The sequence below is a fragment of the Gigantopelta aegis genome, chromosome 3, assembly GCF_016097555.1.
Source record: "Gigantopelta aegis isolate Gae_Host chromosome 3, Gae_host_genome, whole genome shotgun sequence".
Classification (NCBI taxonomy): domain Eukaryota; kingdom Metazoa; phylum Mollusca; class Gastropoda; order Neomphalida; family Peltospiridae; genus Gigantopelta; species Gigantopelta aegis.
In genome coordinates, this window is record NC_054701.1 from 67,555,794 (window position 1) to 67,578,944 (window position 23,151).

The following is a 23,151-nucleotide window of genomic DNA, read 5'->3' on the forward strand; positions in this document are numbered from 1 at the left end:
GTAGACACTTCTTCATTTTACGAGAGTTAAAATAGACAAATTCAAATAAATATTTTTCGTATTTAAAGTGGGGAAAGTTAGTTTGTGTTGTTTGATATTGATTTATTAATCATCGGCTATTGGATGTCAAACATTTGTTAATTTTGACATATAATCTCAGATAGAGAAACGGGTGCATGTGCAGGGGTAGGGTATTGGGGGTCGAAACCCTTATGTACCCAAGCTAAACAAAACATGAAATCTATTTTCTGGAGGAGCATGACCCCATACAACACACACACATTAAAATCTCTACATACGCGTTTTCGAAACCCGCTAATTTGGATTAGAAAGGGATCATTTATGTGCACCATCCCACATAGGATATCACATATCATGACCTTTTATATACCAGTCATGGCGCACTGGGTGGAAAAAGCCCGCCGATGGGGATCGTTCCTAGAACGGCCGCGCATTTCTAAAAACCACCTTTCTAGGTCTAAGTAATGAATGGAAATAACATATAGTCTTGATAAATGTTACGTAAATCGAAAACACCGCCATCTTCCTCGTCCCCTAGTGAGTTGCGTAATTGTTGACACCCCCCTACATGTAACGCGTATACCAATCGCTGGTCACTGTCAAAATATCAAGGCAAATCCCCCACCTACCCCTGGACAAGTGATACACCTATGGAAATAAATATGTGTTGGACCCCTCAATCAAGACAGTTAAATTTGTTCAAAATCACGTGAGAAGTTCAGTGCCTGCGCATATCACGTAAAGTCCCAGTTCAACAGGTAAAAGTTCAGTCAACCGCTTGTCGCTAACGTCCGCTAGACTGGTTTATGCGCGTCACGTTAAACCAAATGGTCACGTCGGAAACCAATCAAATAGTTCGCGAACGTTAGCTAAACGTTCGCTGGTTGAACTTGGGCCTGACGTCCCACTAAATGAATGAAAACAAAGCTGGCCATTTGCGTTTGTAGTTGACCTAGATAACGTAAATAAGCGAGCATTGCCAAACTATAGCGACGTGGTGACCTTTTATGTACCAAACAGAACTGGATATTCTACTCTAAATTCTTAATATACCGGCCTCGGTGGCGTCGTGGCAGGCCATTGGTCTACAGGCTGGTAGGTACTGGGTTCGGATCCCAGACGAGGCATGGCATTTTTAATCCAGATACCGACTCCAAACCCTGAGTGAGTGCTCCGCAAGGCTCAATGGGTAGGTGTAAACCACTTGCATCGACCAGTGATCCATAACTGGTTCAACAAAGGCCATGGTTTGTGCTATCCTGCCTGTGGGAAGTGCAAATAAAAGATCCCTTGCTGCCAATCGGAAGAGTAGCCCATGTAGTGGCGACAGCGGGTTTCCTCTCAAAATCTATGTGGTCCTTAACCATATGTCTGACGCCATATAACCGTAAATAAAATGTGTTGAGTGCGTCGTTAAATAAAACATTTCCTTCCTTCCTCCTTCGAAGACAGAGCGACACCAAGACAACAACCTACTTGTGTCAGAAGAACATCCGCTCTCGTCAGACCCGTCACCGCAGTCGTCAGACCCGTCACACCTCCATCTACCATCGATGCAGGGACCGTCTGTGCAGTGAAACTGGTTCCCGGGACATGTGACTACAAAATAAAGCAGAGTTAAATATTACAAAATATATCTGACATCCAATAGCCGATGATTAATAAAGCCAATGGGTTATTTAAATACTACAGAGGTTAACCTACGTGTAATCATTAAAGAAAGATTTTTAAAAAGCATACCAGAATATTGTAGTGTTTTGTTTTATGAGGAACTATTTCCTAAACCGGACTATATTAAGGTGCTACAGCAAGTACTTAACGACACGACATATGGTGGTGTGTTACCTGAACAGACGTAGCCCAGTGGTAAAACGCTCGCTTGGTGTGCTGTCGATTTTGGATCGATCCCCGTCGGTGACCCCATTGGGCTATTTCTCGTTCCAGCCAGTGTTCCGTAACTGGTGTAACAAAGGCCGTGGTATGTACAATCCTGTCTGTCTGGTGATGCATATAAACGACCCCTTGCTGCTAATCGGAAACAGTAGCCCTTGAAGTGGCGACAGCAGGTTTCCTCTCTCTATATTTGTGTGGTCCTTAACCATATGTCTGACGCCATATAACCGTAAATAAAATGTGTTGAGTGCGTCTTTAAATAAAACATTTCCTTCCTTCCTCCTTCGAAGACAGAGCGACACCAAGACAACAACCTACTTGTGTCAGAAGAACAGCCGCTCTCGTCAGACCCGTCATCGCAGTCGTCAGACCCGTCACATCTCCAAGTACCATCGATGCAGGGACCGTCTGTGCAGTGAAACTGGTTCCCGGGACATGTGACTACAAAATAAAGCAGAGTTAAATATTACAAAATATATCTGACATCCAATAGCCGATGATTAATAAAGCAATGTTCTCTAGTCGTGTCGTTAAACAAAACAAACACATAACACAAAACAAACATTTTGAGGGTACTGCTAAGACAATACATGTCCCCTACCAGACCTAAAACAAAGTTCGTATATCATAAATTTAAGGGTCATAACTGTGACAAAACATTGTTAAATGGACATGAAAGTCAAACTTTATCTATAACAGTAAATGATAAAGCTATAAACATGTCAGATCAATATCTCAAGCAATTGCGAAAAACAAAATCCGGAAAACAAATTTTCGTATTTCCTAAGTTCCAGGGACATAGATTTCACATTATTATGTACAATCATAAATCCAATACACGTAAGGCAATATGGGTTTTTTCCAAACAAAACTAGCATGGGAAGCTATTTTTTAAACTTCTAGTTTGGCGTGGGGATCCGATTTCAATCGCTATATGGAGCGATCGAAATAACCGTGTCCGTAACTGCACAATTTTTTATATTTTGGACTTAATCCTACAGTAAGCGGGACGTAGCCCAGTGGTAAAGTGTTTGCTTGATGCGTGGTCGGTCTGGAATCAATCCCCGTCGGTGGGCCCACTGGGCTATTTCTCGCTACGGCCAGTACACCACATCTGGTATATCAAAGGCCGTAGTATGTGTTATCCTGTCTGTGGGATGGTGCATATAAAAGATCCCTTGCTGCCCATGAAGTGGCGACAGCGGATTTCCTCTCTCAATATCTGTGTGATCCTTAACCATATGTCCGACGCCATATAACCGTAAATAAAATATGTTGAGTGCGTCTTTAAATCAAACATTTCCTTCCTTCCTCCTTCGAAGACAGAGCGACACCAAGACAACAACCTACTTGTGTCAGAATAACAGCCGCTCTCGTCAGACCAGTCACCGCAGTCGATTATCCCGTCACACCTCCAACTACCATGGATGCAGGGACCGTCTGTGCAGTGAAACTGGTTCCCGGGACATGTGACTACAAAATAAAGCAGAGTTAAATATTACAAAATATATCTGACATCCAATAGCCGATGATTAATAAAGCAATGTTCTCTAGTCGTGTCGTTAAACAAAACAAACACATAACACAAAATAAACATTTTGAGGGTACTGCTAAGACCATGCATGTCGCCTACCAGACCTAAAACAAAGTTCGTATATCATAAATATAAGGGTCATAACTGTGACAAAAAATTGTTAAATGGACATGAAAGTCAAACTTTACCTATAACAGTAAATGATAAAGCTATACACATCTCAAGCAATTGCGAAAAACAAATTTTCGTATTTCCTAAGTTCAAGGGACATAGATTTCACATTATTATGTACAATCATAAATCCAATACACGTAAGGCAATATGGGTTTTTTCCAAACAAAACTAGCATGGGAAGCTATTTTTTAAACTTCTAGTTTGGCGTGGGGATCCGATTTCAATCGCTATATGGAGCGATCGAAATAACCGTGTCCGTAACTGCGCAATTTTTTATATTTTGGACTTAATCCTACAGTAAGCGGGACGTAGCCCAGTGGTAAAGCGTTCGCTTGATGCGTGGTCGGTCTGGGATCAATCCCCGTCGTCGGTGGGCCCATTGGGCTATTTCTCGCTTCGGCCAGTACACCACAACTGGTATATCAAAGGCCGTAGTATGTGTTATCCTGTCTGTGGGATGGTGCATATAAAAGATCCCTTGCTGCCCATGAAGTGGCGACAGCGGATTTCCTCTCTCAATATATGTGTGATCCTTAACCATATGTCCGACGCCATATAACCGTAAATAAAATGTGCTGAGTGCGTCGTTAAATAAAACATTTCCTTAAATAAAGCACCACAAATGCCTCCGCCCGCTACCGACACTGGTCAGGCTGCTGGTCCCTTCTCCCCCCCTCCCCAACCCCTTTTCTGTCCTGGACGAAGGAGCCGACGTAAGTCGACACCTGTGCCCATGGCAGTCATGCACTACAACAGCTTGCTCTGAATGTGCACGTTAAGCCCTAAGGCCAGACCAGAGCAACCTGTCCGTATCCGGATGCCGTATCCATATCCGGACGTATGTAAACACCTCCACTGAAAACAATAGTCAGCCACTTTGACCGTATCTGTATCAGGGTAGCCTATATGTGTAGACAGCTTTATGCGATGAATACGGCTAAAAAGTCTCTAAAAAGACTCTTTTTCGTTTAAACGTACCAGTTTTCTACTTTTTATTACTGCAATACTATTTATTTTATACTACGTATGGCATTATATAAATAATATAAATTCAATAGCTGGTTTATAGAAAAAAGTGTGTCCGTGTCAAGTACATTTAAATATTAATTATATGTAACTGGTCACACAATTTTCATGATTAGAGGTAATTGCAATAAGTGTCTAAATTTGCTTTGAATAGTGAATGGACCTGAATTACAAATGAGAAATTGTTTGCCAAATTGACTCTGGCCATAATTATATCTAATTACTGGGGACGCTAAGTCTGGCTTCCTACGGACCTCAGACCTATATGACCTCCATTTCGTAGAAACCATAGTTCTACACGAACACAGAAACATACGTGCGTGCGTGTATGCGTGCGCGCGTGCAGCGGCACGAGCACGCACCTCGCATACATACATACATACATACATATATACTTTAATACATACATACATCAATACATACATACATGCATATAGTTAAGTTAAAGAACATCCTATTTATGTGTGCCTCAATATCTCAAAAGGTATCGTGGCAAGTCTGCAAATTCCGGGCGATTCGGTGCCTTAGGTTCGAGTCCCAGCAACAGCATGAGACAATGAGGCCAAAAAGGATTTAATTATCCCCTGCGCCAGTGCGTTAATATCTATGTATGTAACAGTCAACCTCGACATACATACAATACATAGATGTTCATACATCAAAACATACATACATACATACATACATACATGCATTAACATATACATACATTCATTGATACTCACGGCACACGTTTGTTACTCTGTAAATGAAGGACCGGCCTCGGTGGCGTCGTGGTTAGGCCATCGGTCTACAGGCTGGTAGGTACTGGGTTCGGATCCCAGTCGAGGCATGGGATTTTTAATCCAGATACCGACTCCAAACCCTGAGTGAGTGCTCCGCAAGGCTCAATGGGTAGGTGTAAACCACTTGCACCGACCAGTGATCCATAACTGGTTCAACAAAGGCCATGGTTTGTGCTATCCTGTCTGTGGGAAGCGCAAATAAAAGATACCCTTGCTGCCTGTCTAAAAAAACAGTGTCAGAATGACCATATGTTTGACGTCCAATAGCCGATGATAAGATAAAAAAAATCAATGTGCTCTAGTGGCGTCGTTAAATAAAACAAACCTTACTGTAAATGAAGATACATTAATTATAAACAAGTAAACTTACACCCGGGACACGTGTCCTCGTCCGACCAATCCCCGCAGTTGTTCACTCCGTCACATCTCTGTTGATCCGAGACACACTTACGGACGCCGCGACACATGGTCGACCCGGCCCCACATCCTGCTGTAATTTATATTACAAAGAACAAATATATATATATATATGATATTTCATGTTGGTTTTTTTGTGCGATATGATTTATATCTCATCGAGTGAAATTTGCAATCATATCTCACGAGTCGCACTTGTGCGATGAGTGTGATATGATTGCAAGCTTCACAAGATGAGATATAAATCATATGTAACAAAAAAAACCATGAAATTTTCTATTTATTATATAACTTTTGTCAATGTACCTTTATTTTTAAACTGCCAGCAGCAAAATAGTTCCGGCTTTCTTACAGTGACGATAACACTTTCTACAGTGACGATAACGCATTTTAGAGTGAAATAGTGAAAAATTCACTCTAAAATGTGTTATCGTCACTGAGTGACTGATAACACTTTTATTTCACTGATATTTTAAGATATTTCATTAAATGTTATATAATAAATATATTATATTAAATGTTATATAATAAATATAGATATTACAATATATATATTACAATACAGTTAAAGGTATGATATCATTATATATTGAGTGTTGTGTCGCATTGTAACATTCTGGTCAATTCTATACAAAAGAAATGCTTCTTTTCATTTTTTTTATTAAAAGGCTGCAATTTCACCTCGATAATTATGAAGAGGATCATAATTTGCGTTTACACAGTGAATGTTTCGAGGTGATAGTGCGGGGAAGGGCCCTCTGACACTTCCCAGGCTGGCTTGCGACGCAGATTTAACCCGTTTCACCTCGGCACCAGATATCGCCTTTCTACAGATCGGAGGTAACGACTTATGCGTTAAAACTCTGTCGGTGTCAGCGGTCTGCACATACTTGCTAATAAGATGAAAACACATGACCCTAATAAACTACTAGACATTTTAGAATCAGAACCATTCGAAAAAGTGTGTATAAAATTTGGCACATTCAACTTACAGGTAGGAAGAAACACAACCAATAGTGCATGTAAAAGTGAGCTAGGTAGATACACACTAATAAATGAAATCAATCAGAAAATTATAAACTGCTGGGCACACTTACAAAATATACCTCAAGAACGCACACTTCTACTTGATGGAGCTCAATACAGCAAGTTACTTGACAACAATAACAAAAACAGCTTTCACAACTACACAGCAAACATGGTTAAGGAAAACTGCATCGATATAACAGCTATTAGCACTACACCAAAGAACAAGAAAACACGCAACAAACTAGTAACTGAAAAACTACAACACAACTACAGGCAATACTTTAAACAAAAATTAAAATACTCTGAAAAACTGTTATATTATAAACACATAGTACGACCATATCAACTTGCCTTATATCTAATGAGACATTTAACCAAACTAAATATGTGCACACCGCCTCGAAATTGAAAGAGGCAGGTACCGCAATATTCTCAGAAAAGACCGACTCTGCAAACTTTGCAAAGACGAGACACATTTTCTCGTTGACTGTAAACAGCTAGAAACGAACAGAAGAAAATATTTTATGATACTCGCACAAGCATTCCCAATATTTCAAACACTAAATAAATACGAAAAATGTTACTATATTATCAACTCATTACAGTCGCACAACTCTGCTCAGATTTGGACACAACAAGAACTACTCTGCTAACCAGACCCCCTGCCACTTAATATTTATTTGAATTTATTGAGTATCGAAGATCAGACAAAAGACAATAGAATCTGTTACACTACATGTACTTTATTAGATACAGTTTTAGTTCAGTTTTTAGTTGTTAGCGATTGATGTTTTATGTACTTTATTTTTTTCTGCTTAACTAGACTATGTTTTTAATATTCATATATGAACAGGGAAATAAAGTTATTGTGTTGTATTGTATTGCATCTGTCGTTTGCAATCTTTCTCCGAGGCGGAGTAGGGATTGGGCAAGTGGTAATCGGACAACTGTTGCGCCGCCAGATATGGGCGTCGTCAGCCAGATATAACGAGAAGGACTGTGAGGTCAACAACTGTCTTAATTCACGAGTGCAAGAAGTGGACAACAGAGAAATACCGTCCTAGCACCATGGACGATTCTGGAAGGATCAGCTGTCACACCTCGGGCCAGATGGAGTTCATTAGGCATACAACAGAAAAAATACCGCAGTAATGCGGAAGTACTTACAGAGCATTAAGAGTCCAATTCTTTTTAATATTTAGGGTTAGCATTATGCTTTTGAAATTACTAAACACGTGTGGAGTATTACGTAATATAGCTATTATATTAGAATACGGGTGTTTCACGCTGCAGCTAAGTTACATGGTTTGGTAAAATTGTTTTTATTATAGCGCACTATGGTTACACAGTGTTGTAACGGTAATAGCGCTAGTTAGTTGGGGACACCTGTGGCCCGCCCCCCCCCCCCCCCTAAATTTTATGATAGTTATAATTTTATTATATATTAATTTTCATTTTTTTACGATCCCCCTACAAACCTCCCCCAAAGTTCCCTTGGCATTCCACCTCATGTCACTGCTCACTGGATTTTCTGGATCCGTCACTGGACACACAGTGTGATGTATTATGAGTACACAGTGTGGTACCGTTGATATAATTATGTTTATTGGCAAACAGTGTGGGTATAGAGTGTGGTACCTTTGATATAATTATGTTTATTGGCACACGGTGTGGTGCATTGGGGGTATAGAGTGTGGTACCGTTGATATAATTATGTTTATTGGCACACATTGTGGTGTATTGTGGGTACAGAGTGTGGTACCGTTGATATAATTATGTTTATTGGCACACATTGTGGTGCATTGTGGGTACAGAGTGTGGTACTGTTGATATAAGTATGTTTATTGGCACACGGTGTGGTGCATTGTGGGTATAGAGTGTGGTACCTTTGATATAATTATGTTTATTGGCACACATTGTGGTGCATTGTGGGTATAGAGTGTGGTACCGTTGATATAATTATGTTTATTGGCACATAGTGTGAGTGTGTGTGTGTGGGGGGGGGGGGGGGGGTGGATTAGATGGTGGTCGAAACCGGTGGTAAAACAGTCTGTGGCTAGACCGCCGGAGAAAACCTGTTTTGGCGCCGCCTTCGGCAATGACAACAGCTTCATAAACAGAACTACGACACAGGGTTGAACAACCAAATAGCCCCGACCTGGCGCCGACGTCTACTTACTAACCCTTCTTCTCCAACCCGTTATATATATATTTATAGAGAGAGAGAGAGAGAGAGAGAGAGAGAGAGAGAGAGAGAGAGAGAGAGAGAGAGAGAGAGAGAGAGGCACACACAAGCACACACACACACACACACACACACACACACACACACAACAGTTGATTATAACCGTTGACAGCGATAACACGCGTTATGACGTTAATATTTATTCAACGACACCACGAGAGCACATTGACCGATTAATCATCGGCTGTTGTATGTCAGATATTTGGTATATTTGACACAGTCTTCATAGAAAACCCGCTGCATTTGTCTTCATTAGTAGCAGCTTTCCTACATCGGACCGGCCTCAGTGGCGTCGTGGCAGGCCATCGGTCTACAGGCTGGTAGGTACTGGGTTCGGATCCCAGTCGAGGCATGGGATTTTTAATCCAGATACCGACTCCAAACCCTGAGTGAGTGCTCCGCAAGGCTCAATGGGTAGGTGTAAACCACTTGCACCGACCAGTGATCCATAACTGGTTCAACAAAGGCCATGGTTTGTGATATCCTGCCTGTGGGAAGCGCAAATAAAAGATCCCTTGCTGCTAATCGGAAGAGTAGCCCATGTAGTGGCGACAGCGGGTTTCCTCTCAAAATCACCGGCCTCGGTGGCGTCGTGGCAGGCCATCGGTCTACAGGCTGGTAGGTACTGGGTTCGGATCCCAGTCGAGGCATGGAATTTTTAATCGAGATACCGACTCCAAACCCTGAGTGAGTGCTCCGCAAGGCTCAATGGGTAGGTGTAAACCACTTGCACCGACCAGTGATCCATATCTGGTTCAACAAAGGCCATGGTTTGTGCTATCCTGCCTGTGGGAAGCGCAAATAAAAGATCCCTTGCTGCCTGTCGTAAAAGAGTAGCCTATGTGGCGACAGCGGGTTTCCTCTAAACAAATCTGTATGGTCTGACGCCATATAACCGTAAATAAAATGTGTTGAGTGCGTCATTAAATAAAACACTTCTTTCTTTTCCTCTCAAAATCTGTGGTCCTTAACCATATGTCTGACGCCATATAACCGTAAATAAAATGTGTTGAGTGCGTCGTTAAATAAAACATTTCTTTCTTTCACACACCACCGCTTTTGTTATACCCCGCTCCTCTTCCACCCGTGTGTTATATAACTATCGGTATTGTTCATAATATTGTTCTATGGATAGGCGAAATTCCATCCTTGACCTGGATTTTTTAATTATTATTCTTAAACCCGGATCCGCATTTGGCTTTCAATTGCCTGAGGCTTGGCTGTATGTCACTATCCTGTCATAATTATTGTGTATGAAAGCGGGCGGGACCTAGTGCAGTCAATAGAACGCGCGCCTGTGAAGCTTGGGTCATGGAATCGAATCCCTTCTACGGACCCACTGTGTGTTTCCCCATCTGAATCAGAGCCGGTTTAAGGATCTGCGGGGCCTGTAGCACAAATAACAGCGCCTCCCCCTTCCCAGGATATATATTTTGCAAACCCCTTGGGGAGAAGGGGGAAAATAACCTGGGGAAAATAAATGTACACATCACCGCGGGTCCCCCTAAAGCGCGTGTCCTGTAAGCACGTGCTACATGTGCTATTAGGATAAACCGGCTCTGATATTTATCAATTACCAACGGATGGAATATCAAAGGCCGTGGTATGTGCTGTCATGACTGTTGGAAAGTGGCTATAATATTTAAAGCCACTTTCCAATAGACATGACTAAAACGATCCCTTGTTTCTAACTAAAAAGTGAATCGTGTTGTTTCTTCGTTTTTTCTTTTGAAGACTAGGTGTCAACATTTTCAAATTATGTTTATTATTCAAGAGCCGTCAAACTATTGTTCTAACTGTAGATTATGTTTCAAGAATCTAACGGTGTGAACAACACCGGCCTCGATAGTGTCGTGGTAAAGCCATCGAACATAAGGCTGGTAGGTACATGGTTCGCAGCCCGGCACCGGCTCCCACCCAGAGCGAGTTTTAAAGACTCAATGGGTAGGTGTAAGACTACTACACCCTCTCTCTTCTCTCTCACTAACCACTAACAATTAACATCTAACCCATTGTCCTAGACAGACAGCTGAAGTGTGTGCCCAGGACAGCGTGCTTGAACCTTAATTGGATATAAGCACGAAAGTAAGTTGAAATGAAATGTTGTGAACAATGCAATTTGTATTATTTGTGAGTTCAGGTGAGTCATTTGAACTCACTATACTAGGCTATTGACTTAATAACATGTACGCTGTGGACGCTTTAGCCCAAGAGCCCACACACCTGCATCAACGAACGATAAAATTAAGTCTTATAAACTTGATGCGTGTTCAGAATGCCGAGCGCTCGCAAACAATTTGACTGGCATCGACATCAAGCACAAGTACCAGTCCAGCATGTGATCGCGATCGATCGCTGTCCTTAAAGCGGCCCTCACATATCGGTCGCTGTGTCCGCGCAACTCCTAATACAGGCCAAATAGGGCATTTTCGCGAGGAGTCCGGCCGGACGCTGCCAGATTTCTACGGGCTCTACTGCGATTTTTAGGGGTCGCCCGAACCCCGCGGGCGTGAAAAAATGACTCCCAAATCTGCGATTTTCCAAGCGCGATTTTAGGTCGTGGCAATCCCGTAGACACGTGGCTAGGGCCCCGCCACGCGGCCTGCCGGAAACCGAACGGCGATCTGGCGGCCGCCTGAAGATTTTGACGAAAATTATTGAAAAAAAATCCGCCGGGCGCCGTGGGATTTTCACGGGCCCTTCACGGCCACCCTACGATAGCCTCACGGCCCCCTCACGGATTCCGGGCGATTTGTATAACATCCCCGGCGGCTTCTATTTTATAAGCACCATCCCACAGACACGATAGCACATACCACGGACTTTGATATGCCAGTCGTGGTGCACTGTCTGGAACGTAGCCCAGTGTTAAAGCGCTCGCCTGATGCGCGGTCAGTCTAGGATCGATCCCCGTCGGTGGGCCCATTGGATTATTTCTCGTTCAAGCCAGTGCACCACGACTGGTGTATCAAAGGCCGTATGGATGGTGCATATAAAATTGCTACTAATGAAAAAAATGTAGCGGGTTTCCTCTCTATGACTGTCAAAAATAACCATATTATGTTTGACATCCAATAGCCGATGATCAATAAATCAATGTACTCTAGTGGTATCGTTAAACAAAACAAACTTTCTCTTTTTTTATCACTGGACTACATCCTAGAGGCGGGTCTAGGGTGGGGGACAGGGGCAGGTGTGTGTGTGTGTGTGTTAAAACACATACACCAATTTGAAACCTCTTTAATGTATTCGTGCTGTCATCAGCTGGTTTGTAGAAACAGATATTGCTGAAGATTGACGTGAAGATTTGAGAAACCTGCCACTCTTTTTTATAGTCATTGGAACCAGGAATCAGGAAATGAGAGGAAGGGCCTAGAGTGTTCGAGATGAAACCTGCTTCCACAAAATGGCATGCACTTAATTAACAACTGCAAAATATCTTTTATATAAGAAATGTATTACAGACTAGCCACGACACCATACATCCTTTCATACATTCATTGTGTGGCTCGAGAAAGTGTTCAGGCATTGGGTACTTTGACCCAGCCATTCGGTCAACAATGTGTAGGTGTAACTCGGAACTTCGTTCTTGGTTCGAGTGTTGCGGTGTATTCGACCCTTTCAAATTCGACATAACGAGATTCTACTGTATATATATATCCATACACACACACACACACACACACACACACACACACACACACACACACACACAGATATTACTGCAATAGTTATTATTTTTCACAAATAGATTACTTTTGGACTTTAGTGACGGTTATAAACAATAATTTGAAACTTAATATAGTTCAATATATTCACATTCATGTAGAAGAGATGCATTTAGGTTTCAATTGTTCTGCGTCATTTCGGAACGTTACTAAATATAGTATCACTGTTCTGAATAAACGAATTTCTCTCTTTCAGAGAGTGGCACTTTTTCCCACTTAGGGGGTGGGTAAGACACTGGACTGTTATATGCCAATGGTGTTTTTAAATTATTATAATAGGTAATATGATATGTTATACCCTGTGGATAATTAGAAAACACATACTTACATAGTCCGTAAATTCGCTGAGCCGTGCAGACGACGATCAAGCACACGTATGCATAATTTACCGTACTAGCCCGTGGCATTTTGAAACAGTCCCAAGTCATATACTGCAGTACTGTATTTATCACAACGATTAGGAGTTTAGTATTGGAAACCGTGGTATTTATTCAGTGAGCAATTTGCATGTGTTAAACGTAGTGGTAGGACCTAAATTAGAGGTGGCGCTCGAGGAGCAATCACCAATTAGATCATAGAACTCGTCGCACCCAGTGGACGAGTCCATGTTTCCCCCTCTATTCCGTTACAACCAGTGTCTTGGCTGGTGCATCAAAAGCCGTGGTATTCGATGCCCTGTATATTAGAAAGTGTGTGTGTGTGTGTGTGTGTGTGTGTGTGTGTCTACATATATATATATATATATGTATATATGTAGACACACACACACACACACACGACCCCTTCCTGCCAATCTGATTCCTGTCCTTCGCCCATGACAGGCATGCGCTACGACAGCTTGTTCTGAATGTAAAACCCTGATCTGCCAATCGGATTAAAATCAGCTCTACTGGTCTGTAACTATTACCGGTATAGCTGATTTCAATCAGATTGTCTTGCTGCTGTTTCGGAATGAACAAAAAGTGGATGTGGATCTAGAGAGTTTTTACAGTCTCGCTTTCTCAAATATCCGTCGACATTGATACCATTGTAACACGTTTCTGACCGACAAAGCCAGGGCCGTAGCTGTGGGGGGGGGGGGGGGGGGGGGGGGGGGAGGGGGAGCATGATAGAAACTTAAAGAAAATTCTCTTCTTAACTGTTTAAGAAGTTTTAGACTATTAACTACTCAGTTGCCTCCCCCCCCCCACCCCCAAACAAAAAATCCTAGCTACGGCCCTGAAAGCATATATATTACAGAAGTAAAATTACGCTTTAGCTACTACACAAATTAGCACGACCAGAAGCACACTGAAATTACAGAAACTGAGAATAAAATGTATTTTTAGTGATCAAAAGGCTCTGTTAGTCAGAAACATCTCACAAAAGCAGTCCCTGTAATAAATGATGATAACTAGTTTAACTTGCCCATATACCACTAGGGTTTCGAACACGCCGATCCCGAGTCCGACCTCCGATAAGATCGGTGGCCTGACTCGGGATGGAGGGGGGGGGGGGGGGGGGGGTGAAAATGGGCAGAATTTTTAAAATAGCAATTAGTAAAAAAAGTTAATAGAATAAATAAAAAAAATAAAAAGGTTACAAGCCAAAAATAAAAAGAATTGACTGCTCGGCCGAATATTTATATAATTTGGAGCATTTTAGGACAGTCCAAAATTAAATAAGAGAAAGAAGAGAGGATCGGACTATTCAAAAATATTTAAAAATAAAGAAGTAATTTCGACATAAAATTTTGAACGCAGATCTAAAAGTTTAAAGTCCGATCGATATGTCCACGCGAGTGGCCTCGTTAAGGCCGTTTGGGTGCACAGCTTAAAGGGACGAGATGGGTTGCATCCCATCAAGAAAACCCCTAGATTGACAGTCGATAGACGTTGAAGGTGTAGTGCTGTGCTGAAATACAGATCTTGAGAAGCCGGATCCGTCTGAACGAGAGAGAGTATCAGACTAGGGTATAGTCCAGTCGTCATGGTTTGGTATAGTGGTGCGGACAGGCTCGACTCCGGAGGATACGAGATGGTATCACTTTAAAGCAAGGTAAAGTCTAGAAAAAGAGTAGTAGGGGCCGACCCCGCTTCCTATTTCTTCTTAGAGTGGGGCGGTCAATCTTCCAGTGCTGCTAGGACAGGCTCGGACATGTAGAGACTAAACGCGAACAACCGTGGCGTTCTGCAGAATGGCCGTCATACGAGTCACAAAAAAAACCAAGTAGACAGTCAGACGGAGAAATGACGTGGAGGCAAGGAATCTCGCTAAAAAAGAATCCAAGCTGGTGGTGCAGGCTGTCGAAACGAGAAGCGTTCCAGCGTTCAATCAGTTCCAATGGCCGCATACATCCCAGTACAAAACTTCATTTCGCTGACAAAAACAACGAAATGAAGGACCCCCAAGTCGAGCACACGAAAGCACGTGCAGTGTGCACACGCGAAACAAACACGTCTTACCGCGTGGAGCTCCAGATTATTTGTTTCTTCTTTTTTTTTCTTTTTTCTTTCAAAAATAAATTTTATCATGTTTTAGTTTTGAATAATTAAATTTTTGTTACATCCACTACAATATAACGTCATCCCATTGGTCCAGCCGTAGCAACAGGAGTTTGTTAATTTCTCGATGAATGTAAAATTTACGTCGTCGGGGAACGTCATACCCGATGACGTCAATATATATTGGCAATTCGTCTTACTGAGCGTTATTGTTTTTAAAAAATATATATATAATTCAAAATAAAATATGAACTTTAAATATTATTATTAGTAAATATGTTTCAAATTTTATTATAAGTATTGTCTGTTATATGTTTTACGTTCATATGGGTATGAAAAACAATCATCCGCAAACGTATGTGAGAACGGCTTCGCCGATTCACACAGTATGTTAATTATTTTTTGTTGTTCATACCTCGATGTACGTAAAAGAAATAACAGACAATCCTTACTTGATGCATACGGACAATATACAATGCTACTATTTCAAAATTACAATTGTTTTCAGAATGTTAAACAAAATATGCAAATTACATCAATTTTGAAATTCCTTCGGTAAAATATTATTTGTGTGTGTGCGTGCGTGCGTGTGTGATTTAAGAGATGCTATATTCAAGAAAAACAGTGCACATTATACAATTTAGCAACAAAAGGTTAAATGTACTATTTTGAATTTATTTAAGGATTGTCTTATTATTTTTTTACATTCATCACATGAAACAAACAATCATCCGCAAACTGTGTGAATCGGCAAAGCCGTTCTCACATATATTTGCGGATGATTTGTTTTTGTTCATACCCAGATGAACGTAAAAGAAATAACAGAAAATACTTACAATTAAATTTGAAACACACGTACAAATAACATCAAGGTATTGGCATTTTCGCAAGCCAAGGTATCATTGCGTATATATAAAGCATTTACGAAATCAGTAGTTATACGGGAGGGTATCTTGGCTTGCAAAGATTGGTAACCCAATAATAATGAATTCATAAGGGACAACGGCTAGTGGGCAATGGCTAATTAATTATACTTGAGTTTATGGGGAATCTGGTATTTTTAAGACAAAGTTGTGGAAGCTTTTGATGAATTTAACGTCAAAGATGTTTAATCAGAGACAGTAACTAGTATTTAGACACAACAGCATTCAATAATTAATAGACCAATGTTTGTTTCTGATTTAAAGAAGTCGTTGGGTTGGAATTGAAAGAGGTAAAAAAAAAAAAGTCGGATAGTGTTGTAGTTTGTTGACAAATTGGTTCAGGTAGGACGTGGGCTATATTTGTAACAGTGAGTGAAATGTGTGAGGTCTATGTAAATACTATAACGTACACCTTTCACTAATGTGTTTTATTCTGTACATAATTGTTTATTTTACCTTTAATTAATGTTTTATTCGTTTATTAGGTTTTCCTGTATAGAATATACTATACGGGCAACGCCCAACTGATGTTTCCCGCCAACGATCGGGGCGAATTGTCCGTGCGGGTATTTAGACCAATCGCTATAGTTTATTGTGTAGTGGTCACTGTTTTATGATCACGTGACGGACACTACTGTAATAATTATTTTGGTAAAGACGTTCTTTTCACTGCTCCGCTCTGTTTAATTTCTTTCCATTTCTGTACCACGTGCACTGTACACATAAGGCTGGAACTATATAACATCTAAGCGTTCCAGTCACTGACCATTTTGCCCATGGCAAAGGGTCGTTTACTTTGTTATCTTATCCATACTGCGTGTGTGCGGAAGTTGAATCCTCTGTGAATAAACTATGAACCCTTCCGGTGACTCGTTTGTCGTCATTCAGAGTACCGTTATAATGGAGCCGACGTAGGGACCTGGGATTCGAACCAGCATACCCAGCTTGGATGGATGGTCTGTGACAGCTGACTTTTCCGGTGCAATGATCATGATAGACGGATGGACATGACATTTAGATGAGCTCTTTTCTTTCTTTGCTGTTGAACAGACTTTGTAACTGAAGTTTGTTACGGACTATTCGGTGGATGTGAACATTTTGTGTTTCTTTGACTTTGTATGGACTGATTGTGAAGTTGTGCATTTCCTGTATACTTGATCAAGATAATATGTAAGTTGTTTTGTTTGTATTTGTTTTATTAAGTACAGTGTGCATTGACTAATTTTGTGAAGTCAATATATATTCTTGTTTTCCCTGATTAACCAGCGCTGGTATATATTGTAAACATTTTCCCCTCTATTGTAAAAAAAAAATTGGTAGGTTTAAATTTGTTTTTATATATTTTACATGTAAACACAATGTCAGTATCTATTTGGTTTTCATAAATAATTAGTTACATTTAGTTAGTTTAAAATAATTTTAACAATTATTGTGATAGTATGTTTACATTTAGTTTGTTTACATGCAGTTTATTTATATCCGGTTTGGTCACATCCGGTTTAGCTACTTCCTGTTTTGGCTACCTCGGATTAGTATTACACCAGTATATTTTTTTAATTTTCGGAAATATAATAGTATCGTTTTTTCTCTTTGACTTTTACAGTTAAATATTTTTTTAGTTTAAACTTAAATAAACTTAGTTGATTATAAATTTAATTAAAAAATTTAAATTAGATTTAAATTCGAAATTTAAATTTAAATTTTTGTTTAGGTCTTAGGTTACTAACGTTTTGCACTCCACTGCATTGCACACACCTTCATACTGCTTTATTTCTTTCCTTCGTATCTTTGATATTTATTGGTATGAATTTGATTATAGATATGTATGTATATGTGATTTCTTTTCAGTTAACCCTCTACTACTAGAGCAGCTGTTGGATACATTTTTATGCATATAGTTACAAATGTGTATGATTATTAAATACTTAATTAATTATTTGTTTTTATTTCAGAAGTCAGAATTATTTAACGTTTATTTGTGAATAACTGTATACAGACAAGGTGGACTTTGACTGATCCAAACAGCAATCCTGAATTGATTACGTTAGTCCTAACTTGTATCAGCCAAGATATTGTGCTAATGTACCTTGGGTGTTGTACTTGGGTGGTATAGGTAAAACTGGTACGTCAATAGGACATTTGATTTAATTCGTCTGTTTTATTGCCTTTATATAGTATATTGGGAGTTGAAATTTCTGGAATAGGTATTCTTCAGAGAGTGTTGTGATAATGCAGGTTTAGTTGTCGATATTTAGTTGATATTTATGCTAGTTGTATTTGCCTGTATCTAGTTGTAACCAGTTGTATCTAGTGAACCTAGTTGTATTTATTGAGGTTTATACGAAATCGTATCTGGTTCAATGGCGGAAGCAGAAGAACAGCTCGATCCCCTAATGGAACATGTACTATATTATGGTGGTTTTTCTGCTCAAGAAGTGTCTCAACTGATAGATGCATTTAAGGAACTAGGGATTAAACCCAAGTCAGAAAGTCCCGAAGATCTTCAGGCTTGGATGAAAGATTATGTGAAGTCATTAGAAACTTCTCCAGCACCTCTCCCTGACATAAAGCCTGTTGTTAGTACCGTCGAGCTGAGTCAACCACCTAAAGTTTCATTCTTTTCTGGTGACACTAACGCTAAGGGTCACAATTCTTTCGACACGTGGCTTTATGAGGTGGAATGTCTACAGCGAGATAACAAGCACTCTGTACAGGTCCTAGCTAATACTGTTAGGAAATCATTGAGAGGTGATGTGACCAGAGTCGCAATGCGTCTTGGGGCCGAGGCTAGTCTTCATCAGTTGATTAGTAAACTTAAGAGTATATATGGATCAATTGATGAGGGAGAGTCTTTGCTTGCAGAATTTTACAGCGCTCATCAGCGAGAGGATGAAGATGTTTCTTCCTGGGGCTGTTGAGTGGAAGATATGTATTATAGAGCGTTTAGGACCAGTGCTGCCAAAGAACAGAATGCCAACCAGAATTTACGTTCTCGTTTCTGGGGTGGTTTGCAGCAATGGATCAAAGACTGTAGTGGACACATATATGACAGGACTCCAGAATTCGATCGGCTTAGGGTAGAACTGCGTAGAGTTGAACAAACTCATATTGGTCCAATTCAGTTTTCCAAACAGCTTTCAACCAAGAAGCCAGTTCCTGCGAAGCGGTCTACAGTGGTTTCACATTCTGCAGAGACAGAATCAGAGGTTAGCAGTGACATGAAGAAGTTGGAAGCCATGATTTGTCAACTGAATTCCAGATTTAACAAGCTGGAGGGAAAGTTGAGTGAGAAACCATCTCACTATCCTTTACCAGGGAGAGAATCCCAGAGTTTTACGGTACCTCCATCTGCACCAGGGGACTACACCTTTTTCCAGAGGTAGAGGTCGCGGTAGGGGTCAGATGAACCGCAGCAGAGAGATAACCTGTTGGAAGTGTGGACAGGTGGGACATATTGTCCGAGGATGCAGAAGCCAACCTTTAAACTAGATAGCACCTTTGAAGGAGAGCAGATCAAAGGTGGAATAAATAAATGCTCCACGTGTTTACCTTCTTCAGTACCTGATGGTCTCATAGGTGAGGCAAATGAATTAACAGTCATCCCAGTACAGCACTATTTGATACGGGATCTACAGTTTCCACGATAAGCCAGACATTTTATTCAGATCACTTGAGTGATGTAGAAATATTTCCATTGACAGATATTTAAATATATAATGTGCTGATGGTCAAAGTTTGCCTTACAGTGGTTACATTGAGGTTGATGTGATCCTGGAGGGTGTGTTATCTGATAAACCTATGACTTGTTTGTTTCTAGTTGTCCCTGAAAGTAGATATAATTCAAAGGTACCCGTTTTGTTGGGCACAAATGTATTGTCATCAGCTTTGGATGATTGTCGTCAACAATATGGAGATAGGTTTTTACAGGTAGCTGATTTACACACGCCGTGGTACTTGGCTTTCAGGAGTATTGTGTTGCAGGACAGAGGTCTGTCAAGGAGTAATGGCAGGTTAGGATTTATCAAAAGTGCTCTGATGCATAGCATTACTATTACTCCTAACTCAACAGTTACCATCTCAGGTTTTGTTGATAAGAAGGTTCCCTTTCGAGACACGTGTGCCATGATGGTTACACCTGAGAAGACTGCTAATCCGAACCTGGAAGTTGCACCAGCCATCTTTTCTTATAACTTTAACTCTGTTTCAGGTATTGATGTCACATTGTCGAATGTCACCACACAGACAGTTGTGATTGCACCAAAAGGTATTTTATGCGAGATTCAGCAAGTAACCTTGGAGGATCTAAAGTCAGATGATGGAGAAGATGACAAACACCCGTTGCTTGAGAAGATTACACTTCCAACGTCTGGTTTGACTCCAGAGGAGTTGAAAAAAGGCACCAATTTGATATTGAAATATCAAGCTTTATTTTCAACTGGAGATGAGGACATTGGCCACTGTACAAAGGTGCAGCACAGAATTGAGCTGACCAACGAGGTTCCTTTTAAACAGAGGCACAGACGCATACCGCCAGGTATGTATGAGGAAGTCCGTCAGCATTTGCGACAGATGTTAGCATGTGGAATCATCAGGAAGTCCTACAGCCCGTGGGCTTCACCGGTGGTTATTGCTAAGAAGAAGAATGGTTCTCTGCACATGTGCGTAGATTATAGGCAGTTAAGCAATTAAGGATTCCTATGCGTTGCCTAGGACTGAAGAAATATTTGATTGTCTATCCAGATCTAAATTCTTCTCTGTGCTCGACATGAAGAGTGGATACCATCAGATAGAAGTTGCTGAAGAACATGAACCAAGGACAGCTTTTACTGTGGGCTCGTTGGGGTTTTACGAATACAACCGGATGGGGTTTGGACAGACAAACAGTCCTGCTACATACCAACGGGTAATGGAAGAATGTCTTGGTGATCTTTATCTGAACACATGTATGATCTTTATAGATGATGTTATAATCTTTTCATCCACATTTGAGGAACATCTTCACCGACTGGAACAGGTATTTCAGCGTATCCAAGACTATAACCTTAAGTTAGCACCGGTCAAGTTTAGTATGTCAGATACTTAGGTCATATAGTCTCTGCTGAGGGCATTAAAGTGGACCCAGAGAAAATAGAGAAGATCATTAACTGGCTGGCACCTACGAATGCGGATGAACTTCGTTCAGTTCTGGGGTTTATGGGTTACTATCACAAATATGTTCTAAAGTTTGCTGAGATAGCTCGCCCACTAACCAATTTACTTCCACCAACAGGGAAGAAGTCCAAAGGACCCAAAAAGAAGTTGCCGGAGAAGAAATGGGATTGGGGACCTTATCAGCAGTGTGCCTTTGATAGACTTAAACAAGCTTTGACATCTCCACCAATCCTTGCTTATGCGAAATATTCCCTGCCATTTGAACTGCATGTGGATGCCAGCCATGAGGGTCTTGGAGCAGTACTATACCAGGAGCAAGAAGGAATCAAGAGAGTCATAGCATATGCAAGTCGGGGTTTGTCCAAGACAGAGAGGAATTATCCTGCACATAAACTAGAGTTCCTAGCCATGAAGTGGGCTATCACTGAGAAGTTAAGTGATTACTTGTATGGAAACCAGTTTGTAGTATTCACTGACAACAATCCTCTCACATATGTCTTGACATCGGCCAAGTTAGATGCAACAGGTCATCGCTGGTTAGCTGCTTTAGCTTCATACGATTTTTCCATAAAGTACAGACCAGGAGCATCTGATTGTCTCGTTGTCCTGGAAACTTGTTTGAAGCAGATCGACCAGTTATTTCAGCTGACAGCATTAAAGCCATTTCTGCAGTATGCCAACTCCCAAATTATGTTGAGAGTTTGTGCATGTCTGAAGATGTTCTTGATGGGCAAGAGGAGACGTCCATTGGCAATATGACAAGCAGAGACTGGAGACACCATCAGACTAAGGATCCAGTTATTTCACTTTTTCTTCGCACCTTAAGTCAAGGTCATCCTCCTTCTATTCATGACGTTTCTCATTCTACTGAAGCAATTTCATTGTACAGAGAACGAAATCGTCTGAAGTTGCATAGAGGAGTTCTGTATCGCCACGTTTTGATAAACGACGAAGAAAGAAGACAGTTGGTACATCCAACTAAATTTAGATCAACGGCACTGAGGGGTGTTCATAACGATGTTGGTCATATGGGACGTGACAGAGGTATTGCTCTTTTGAAAGACAGGTTCTACTGGCCAGGCATGGCTAAGAGTATGGATGAGTGGATAAAGTCATGTGACAGATGTTTATGCCGCAAGAGTCCTACAAACAGAAGAGCACCACTTACCAGCATTTCGACCAGTCAACCTTTAGAGTTGGTGTGCTTGGATTTTCTTACTCTGGAGACTTCCAAAGGTGGATTTCAAAATATTCTTGTGATTACAGATCACTTTACACGTTATGCACAAGCCATTCCCACAAAGAACCAAACTGCAAGAATAACTGCAGAAGTCTTGTTTAACAACTTCATAGTGCATTACGGTTTTCCACATCGCATTCATTCGGACCAGGGTGCAAATTTCCAGAGTAAGCTTTTGAAAGAACTTTGCACAGTCTGTGGTATTGAGCAGTCTAGAACTACTCCATATCATCCTATGGGTAATGGGATGACTGAGCGTTTTAACCGTACTTTGTTAGATATGCTTGGTACACTCAGTGCATCTCAGAAGACTGACTGGAAGAGCCATGTAGCGCCCTTGGTGCATGCTTATAACAGCACTCGACATGAATCGACGGGTTATTCGCCATTCTACCTGATGTTTGGTAGAAACCCTCGATTACCGGTTGATGTTGCTTTAGGTCTGGAGCCAATGCATGACAAGAAAAGTATGCAAGAGTATACAATATCCCTACGTAAGAGA

The 23,151-nt window shown here is 40.9% G+C and overlaps 1 protein-coding gene across 1 annotated transcript in view; it reads right to left on the reverse strand.

Moving 5' to 3' along the window:
* LOC121368795 (sortilin-related receptor-like) overlaps positions 1 to 23,151 on the reverse strand; it is a 117,485-nt gene that overhangs the window by 3,575 nt on the left and 90,759 nt on the right. The window contains exons 10-12 of the mRNA XM_041493543.1: positions 3,265 to 3,387; positions 2,233 to 2,355; positions 1,498 to 1,620 (exon numbers count right to left, since the gene is read on the reverse strand). Coding sequence (XP_041349477.1) covers positions 1,498 to 1,620; positions 2,233 to 2,355; positions 3,265 to 3,387 — 369 coding nt within the window. The remainder of the gene's footprint in view (positions 1 to 1,497; positions 1,621 to 2,232; positions 2,356 to 3,264; positions 3,388 to 23,151) is intronic.